This window comes from Egretta garzetta, unplaced genomic scaffold (assembly GCF_000687185.1).
Source record: "Egretta garzetta isolate BGI_Z169 unplaced genomic scaffold, ASM68718v1 scaffold287, whole genome shotgun sequence".
In the NCBI taxonomy this organism is placed as follows: domain Eukaryota; kingdom Metazoa; phylum Chordata; class Aves; order Pelecaniformes; family Ardeidae; genus Egretta; species Egretta garzetta.
In genome coordinates this window covers 978024-986535 of record NW_009260435.1, presented here as the reverse complement: position 1 = coordinate 986535, position 8512 = coordinate 978024, and the positions used below count along the sequence as shown (strand labels likewise).

Below are 8512 nucleotides of genomic sequence, written 5' to 3'. Positions count from 1 at the left end.
GCTTAGTTGCCAGCCGGGTTAAACCACGACAGTTGGAAATGGCTCATTTTTCTTCAGCTGCTATAACATAATACCCCAGCATTACTGGAGAAGCAATCTCTGCCTGCCTTGGCTCCAGCCCAGGCCTTGTGGGAGCCCGCTGTCTGTCTGCTCCCCACCACGCTCTGCTGACGTTTATAGCCGTGGCAGCGTTGCTGGTCATCCTTCATTGGGTTTTAGAGCTCTAGTCATCCAGTCCTCTCAGCATTGGTTCAACTTGCATGTGGCAGTGAAGTCTTAAATCTGTATTTCGTCCCTGTAATTAAGACAAACTCCTACAAACCATGTGGCTTTTTTTTAAGAGGGAGAGCAGGACTTGCCCTTTAGCACCAGAAGGCAAAAATTCATAAAATGTAACTTAGAAGGGCACAAAATAAAGAAATAAGTTGTGTTCTCCTCTTTGCTAATGTGTGAGGATGATTTTTGTCTCTTATTTTAGTGTTACACGCTTACTGGAGGAGGAAGCATAGGATGTACACGATGGGGAAGCTGCAAGTGTCTCCATGCACCAGGTGTCCTTAGTCATCAGCATGCGCTGAGTTTGTCTTTAGAAAACTCCTATGGCTTCTTGTTGGCATGAGGAGTCAGCTACCTTCGAGCTGTGACCTTAAATGAAAATTAGGATAATTTGGCTGTACTTGAGGTGTTGGCTCTCAGAGGTGATTAAGCAATCAAGATCAAGCTCCACTGGGTGGTAATTTCAGGCAGAGACCCAGGGAGACGCACAGATTACGTTCCCATTCTTGCCAAGTAGGTTTTTGTACAAGAAGATGGTTTGATGCAATCCTGCAATGGGGTGAAGATGAAGATAGATGATGAGAATGGAGATGAAGGATGCGCATCTGCGGGACTCATCCATCAGGAGAGCAGAGGAAGAAGGAAACCAGGGTGAACATTAGATGGGGATGGTGAGGGATGGGGCCAGTAGCTGTTTAAACCATTTAAAACCCCTGTGTTTGCTGACAAATCTGGGACTTGGAAGCATTTAGGTTGTTTAGGAATATTAAGTTGGGCTGTTTTGATTAGTAGCCAGCTGATACCCCTCTACCTTGTTGCCTTTGATAATTAAAAAAAGCCAGTGTGCCAGCTGCGGGTTCACAGCATCCCTGAAGTGGGACAATGGATGGTGTAAAATTCACTTTTTTTCCAAGCTGTGCAATTGAGGGAGGGCAGCCGACAGTCCCGCAGTCGCAAGATGCTGGAAAAGCGTTCGCATTTTGCTTGCAGAGCTGAAATTTTTAAAAATCGCCATTTTGCTGAACATAGAGGAACAGAAACCAAATGTGAAAACTTGCTGTGGATTTCTAGATGAACCAGAGGATTTTTTTTTTCCCCGCTTGACTTTGAAAGATAAAATCAGGTCGTAGGAACTGGGGGCTCTAGAGTATTACTGAAAACTAATGAAACCTCAAGGTCAACACCTCAAGTTGTTGACATTCGAATTCCAATGACATAGACCTTTCTGGTAGGTGAAGGTCATATACAGGTGACTTGATGTTTTCTGCTTTCCATATCACAGCAACAATTTCTTGTTAGTGGGTGTTGCAGGAAAAGTCAGTTATATAAAAATGCACTGGAGTTTATCAGGGAGACTTGCATCCCATGACAATATTTTTGGTAGAAGGTATTTTTTTGTGCAGAACAGCATCATTATCACCATGGTTTGTGAGATTTCTTAAGTTCCACTGGCTTGTTTGCATTGCTCTTCATACTAATTACTGGATTAAATCAATAAGTCAAGGTACATAAACCACTAAGTTTCCCATCATCCACCTCAAATTGTAAATAGTTTACCTGGGATAAAAATACAGCCTTACATGGCTTTAGAAATGTGGATTTGGTGCTTCTAGTCTTCATCAGGGGTGTTCTGAGCAGGTCTGGTGTCTGCAGGGAGTCCTTCAGTTAGGATAAGCACCTCATATAGACTTCAGCGTGGCTTCTTAAGCAACAACATCTCCGTATCAATCCATAGGTCCTAACTCTGGGCTCAAAGATTTTCACACAGACACAATTTCTTTTTTGATGTTGAAATTTAGCAAAGAGCAGTCAATGACTCCAAGTATTTAGGTCTAACTTATACATAAGCATATTGCCATCTGTTCTGGTAGAGAGGGCATGTGTCTGAATTTTTCCAGGGGATATTGAAATAAGAGGGACTTGAAACTGGCTGGAAGAGGCTTTCTCCCAACAATTTGTGGCAGGTACTGCTTAATTTGTCGGCACCCTTTACCGATTTGCCAAAGTGTCTGCATTTACACAACTGTGCGGGGTTTTTTTTCTGCAAACTTGTTTCTGTTATGGCTAATTAGAGATCGTTGCCTCCCTGGGAACCGGTGTCTTTAAGGAGTGAATATCAGGTGCGAATAGCAGAGTAAATATCAGGTGCTTTTCAAAAGGTTTCTTCCTCCTCCTAAATCCTCCCCACCCTGAAAAACACCAACTCCCCCCCTCCACTTGGATATCTCTTAAACTAATGACACTATTTGGCTTATTTGTAGGGTAATTAGTATGATGTCGTCTTGATAACACTAGAAAGTTGACTTCTTTTGCCAACAAAAAATGTGGGAGGGAGGACCTGCACTGGGAAGGAAGGAAACCCATGTGAAATCGCTGGTAATGCAATGACTGAATGTGGAAAATCAGGTTCCCTTGAATACAGTGGTGTCTGATTTCTGATGCTGGGTTTATGTGCTGAGTTGTCTCCTCCCAATGGCTAGCTTATTCTTATGCATTGAACGTTAACTCTCCAAGGGCTGGCAAAAGCAGTTTTAAATATTTTTAAATTTATGGAAATGTTTCCACATATAAATTTTAATTTAAAAAATATTTTTAAAAATGTATTCCTAGAATAATAATTAACATCAAGATTTTTGTTTTAGGTGAAAGAAGAGATGCTGTTTGAGGCCCTTGTTACCAGAAAGACAGTGACAGTAGGAGAGAAGCTGATCTTGCCGTACAAACTAGCAGAGGTCTGTACATAATGTTTATTATTAAAAGGGCAACTCTTGGGATGGTTTTTCAATGCTTTGAGACGTACACTCAGCTCTGGTAGAGTTCCAGGTTTTATTTATTCATGTAAAAATAATGTAGGAGAAGCTAATGTGTATGAATCTAGAAAATGATTGACTTTACCTTCTACACTGTTCTTGGAAAGCAGGTTTGCACTTAATTCTGTGATAGTCTTTAACTGTTTTAATGACTTCGGGCTGTGTAAGTGTTCTCCAAAGCAGGATTGTGCGTTGCTGAGTGTATATGATACAAGTAGTAGTCTTCATACGTCGTTACTTAAACTGTAGCACTGATTCATCCCACAGCAGAGTGGTGACCTAAGACCTCCAGGAAATTTTTGGTGGGTCCTAAGTGCCTACGTTAGTCGTGGTTCTTGCATGGAAGGAGCTGGAGATCCTCTGTAGGAGATTCCCATTATTTTTTCTTCAGACCTCTCACAACCTGGGTCCTTGCGCGATGCTTTGGAGCAGCCACAATTCAATCAACCGCTCTCAAACTTGAGTGTACTCTGTGCTGCTGCTAACTGGTGGGGCTGGCACTGCATGAAATGTTTAACTTCTCTATTATGGTCTGTCTCAGGATTACAATGTCAGCAAACACGGTTTTTTTTTCCTAAATGTGTGGTTTCCAGGAATTTTTAATTATATTCTGTGGCCAGTAAACAGAAACACCTCTGTTTTATTCTTATATTCTCCTAAGTACATAAGGTCTCTTCTGCTGCAATCCTTGTTTTGCCTGTTTCTGCACCTTGTGTTCTTGCATCCCCCCCAGTTTAAGAACATTGAGCGTGTCATCACACCACGCTCGGTCCCTTGCTTCCCCTTTGTTGCTATATGGTTGTATGAGAATTTGCAACATCTTGAGTAATGTCTCTGAGAGCAGTCTGTTGTGTCACAAATGAGTCACCATGTGATGTATTGTCATTAGGGTCAGCTGTAGATATTTTGATTCCTTTTTTTTTTTTCATTAAAAAAAAAAATAATCTTTTCTCCCCTTTTGAGATTGTGTGTTTAAGTTCAGCAACTGTTACTGAGCTCTAATCTTTAAAAGTTACGTGTTGCCTTTGTGCAAGGCTTGGATGTCTCCTAACAAAGGACACTCAAAGGCTCTTACTGTGTCTTAGGGATGGACTTAGAATGGATGTGGTATTTGCACTTTTTTCCCTGCGTCTTGGACACAGACTTAAGAAATTGCTAGAAAAGTTTAAAATGTAACTATAACCACCCTTCTGCTGGAGCTTGCTTCCTTGCAGCTGTGATGTTACAGCAACATGCAGCAATGTGCCGTCAACCACCTTGCTGCAAAACTTGGCAGTTTGGATTAAACTGTTTTTTTCTAATATCTCAACCTGGGCCACCACGTTTTATATTGAAACAGGTTGAAACAGTCATGCTCCTTCCACTGAGATTAAAGAGCCCCTCTTGCTACCTAAAACGGCTGAGCATGAATTTCTCAAGTGCCTTCCAAAATGTTTTTGGTGATGTCTCTGCTCACGAATCTTGGGTATTCACTTATAAAGGTTTTTCACCAATATCTAGTACAAGAAAGGAAAGATCAGGCTGTGGTGACTGTGGGGGAGGGCGAAGGAGCACAAGGCTCTGGTGGGAAAGGTTGGTGTAATCTCCATGACAAAATCATTTTGTAAGAAGCCATGAACTGTCTTAAGAAAAGATAGGCACCAACTGTGCTTTTTATTCACTGTCCTTACAACATTAGCATCCTGACCGCCAAACTTTATCCGACAGTGACACCTTGGGTAGCACTACCGACTTGCTCACACTCGACATACTAGAGCAGAATTTGAGATGCTCTAACTGAAACCTCACCATGATAAGAGGTCTTCTGGTCTTCCTCTGGCTTGGGGAGTAGGAGAGGTGACTTAGATTCAGATCCATCTGAATCAGGAAGGAGGAGTAGGATTCATTTGACATTTGGGGACTTTACAAAGAATACTGATGTCTGATAACCCCACTCATGACTAATCAGACTGTTGGCAACCAACGGGCTGGTTGTTCTTCTCACATGTTTTACAAAAGAGCATTATAGTTGGCTCAAATGGATGGAGAGATTGAGGCTTTGAGGCTTTTCAGACATGACTCTCTGACCATGACTCCTATAACTCATAGGCAGCTGCCTTTCCTGTTAGAGCGATGATGTATGTAGCAGCTACTTCATTTTTCAGATGCTGAAATGCTTGATGTTTTTTGCACAGCTTGTTGATATGCTTAAAGTTTCAGAGGAGTTTGTCTGGAAAAGACCATGCTTGCAGTGGCTCTCAAAAAAGATTGTAAAAATGGCATTTTGGCATGTGCTTGCTTTTTTTACACCATCAAGAGCAGCAGCTTGGATCTACCGAGTGCCTTCCAAGGCTTTCAACAATTTTATGTAGGCAGTCTGCACAGTGTAGCAGTTATTAAATGAGCAAAAACTTGGCTAAAGAAGGAATTTTAAGAAATTTTATTTGTTTCTGAAACCTGTTGTGTAAACTGTGAGCGGAAATAGTAAATTATTGGGCTCTACGGGTGAAGTGGGAGTAAGTAGCATTGGGCTTCTACCTCCAACATGACTGACGAGAGTTTGTTGTTGAGGAGATTGGGTGTCTCCTGATAGAGCTGGGTTTTTTGGTTGTCTTCTACCTCTTTATAAATTTTGGGTTATTAGCAAGGAGTTAGAATTACGGAGCTTTAATTTGAAATAAACATTCTTACATAAAAAGCCTTGAGATCTTACATTTGGGATGGGTTCTTAAGCTTTGATGAGGTTCCTATGTGCATCTACTCCATGGTGAAGTGACACATATCATATTTAGTAGAGGTGGCTGGACTTGCCTGTAGGGGTTCAGGTGTTGTTTCACATTTTGTGCTCTGCGCAGCTGCTGACGTTTGCTGATCCCTTCCATCAAACAGGTTTGGAATACATGTGGATGACAACTTGATGTAGAAATACTTTCCATGCAATGGCTAATGCTAACATGATCATTCTGTGATGACAGCCTTGTTCCTGTGAGATCTGTAACCTTGGTCCTGCTGCAACAACTGTCACCCCCCCTTAAGAGTCTTGAATGGGCAGACAAGATGGTGGCTTGGAGTAATCCTTTCCTTTGGAGGTTTGGAGCTATCAGAGCTGAGACTGGACTTTATCGTACCAAGTCAAGCCTCTTCCATTTTCCTGAGCTGTAGCCCCATAAGTGCACAGAGTGGATGACTCTGTTGGATTTGCAGCGATGCCGCGTTCCTCTCCATTGGCATGCTTGCTCACTGCGGTGTTATTGTATGCGGATTAGAAACACTGTCCTGTGGTTTGGGGCGCTTTTTTTTTTCTTTGAACAGTGGTTTGAGTGCTTGGCAACTCCTCATTTGAAACATCCTTCTTCATGACACTTACAAATTTAAATCAGGCTCTCCTCCTGGGTTTGTGCTGTTCATCTTTGCAGTACTTTATGTAAAACTAGATATTTTATTCTGGCACATTTTGGTGCTTGGGTAAAAGGTACTGCAAAATGGGGGACAACTTGCAGATGGACATCCCAGCAGCCTGAAGCCTACGGTGTTGGAGTGAGCTGCAATTAGCAACGATCTCCTCTCTGTTTATTCATATTATACTCTTTACTTATGACTTTTCTTGATGGCTTTGCTCCCATGAGTTGTGTTGGGCTTTGCACCCATCAGTTGCGTGCCATTTTTAAGTTAGGCAGATATGTTGGCTTTGTCAGCTCTGTGTTTCTTTTCATAAGTGAAGACTTTTTGAGTCTTGCCCGCGTACAACTGTTCTGCTGGATGACCTTAGAGGATCTAAATCGGGTTAATGGGTTAAAATGTTGTATTGAAGTCCAACAAGAAGGTTGGACTCCAACAAAGCAGAAGTGCTGCCTCCTGCATACCAGCAGTTGCCAGTGTCGTCACCTTCAGCCGAGCAAGTTCTTCCCAGCATGTACAGATTTTATTTTACTTTATTTCACCCAGGAAGGTACAAGATGTGTGATAGCAGCACCTGCTTGAGCAGGGCCATAGCCAGGAACAGATAAACTGTTGTGAACTGAGCTCCCATTTCGAGGTGTGCTCTGCTGTTTCTCGGTGTGTAGGCAGTGCCTGTCCTCAGGGAATTAGAAAGATTACAGAATGAGCATCTGGTTCTTCAGAAAGACCCTGCAAAGTGTAATGTGCTGTTGGGTTTTTCTGATCATTCAGTAAACTGTGGTGTATGGTTAAGAGGTTCTGTCTGACCACAGTATTAACATTTGAGTACGGCCCCGTGTCGCTGGAGCTGCTGGTATTTCTGAAATTAAGGGAGAGACAGTCAAGGAGAGCGCTGGTTTTGAAGGAAAAAATAACACAGCTTTGTAGTTGCAACCTCTCCTTGCTGTGGCACCAACGGCAAACATGGGCTTGATTGTAGACCCCATGCATCTGCAGCCCTGCGGGGAGAGCTGCCTGTCCGCTCTCCATCTGTGTCTCCAGTGCTTGTTGAAATTTAAATGAGCAAAGACACCACATCCATAAACAATGCTTATATTTACCTCTGGCAGCTGCCTCTTATCTTCAGAGCCATGCTGGCTTGTCTGCCACAGAGCTGCTTCCTGGAACCATTCATTTTTCCTGTTATAGTAGCTGGATGGTATTTTAATGCAGTGTTTGAAATGACTGCGTAATTTGGTCTAGCGCTAAGGTTTAGAAGCTTTATGCCATAGATAAACTTAGAAAAAAAGGCTGCACGGACATGAAAGGCTGCAGTTGTGTTCAGAGATCTTGGTTTGTTGTCCAAAACAGCTGCCAATGTGTTTATCAGGAGTGAGATGGTGTATTAATGGAGCTAGCAGCAGTTAGTGGATTTCCAGAGAAATTACGGTGTGTGTGTGCAGCGTGAGGGCGGTATTTGGTAAGGGCGAGCTGGCCAAGTCCATTTCATTTAGCAAATAAAATGTGGTGGTAAGGACCCTTTGAAAAGAGAAGATTTGACTGTGGGAGCAAGAGAGCCCTCAGTGGTGTTTGGGATGATTAGAGTGATTCAGGTCTGTCTTGAACGTTGGGCATCTCTCTGCAGCCACGGTATTCTTAGAATAGAATAGAATCATTAAGGTTGGAAAAGACCTCCAAGATCATCAAGTCCAACTATCAACCCAACACCCCAATGCTACTAAACCATGGCCCGAAGTGCCACGTCTGCACGTTTTTTGAACACCTCCAGCGATGGGGACTCCACCACCTCCCTGGGCAGTCTGTTCCAATGCTTGACTGCTCTTTCAGTAAAGAAATTTTTCCTAATATCCAATCAAAACCTCCCCTGGTGCAGCTTGAGGCCATTTCCCCTCATCCCATTGCCTGTTATCTGGGAGCAGAGATGACCACCCCCCTGCCTCCCCCCTCCTGTCAGGCAGTTGTAGGGAGCGATAAGGTCTCCCCTCAGCCTCCTCCAGGCTCAACACCCCCAGCTCCCCCAGCTGCTCCCCAGCAGCCTGGGGCTCCAC

The 8512-nt window shown here is 43.1% G+C and overlaps 1 protein-coding gene across 1 annotated transcript in view; it reads left to right on the top strand.

Annotated features, from left to right (window-relative positions):
* The window catches only part of MYO9A (myosin IXA), a 154796-nt gene that overhangs the window by 52202 nt on the left and 94082 nt on the right, over positions 1 to 8512 (top strand). The window contains exon 8 of the mRNA XM_035899416.1: positions 2919 to 3008. Within this exon, the coding sequence (XP_035755309.1) occupies positions 2919 to 3008 (90 nt within the window). The remainder of the gene's footprint in view (positions 1 to 2918; positions 3009 to 8512) is intronic.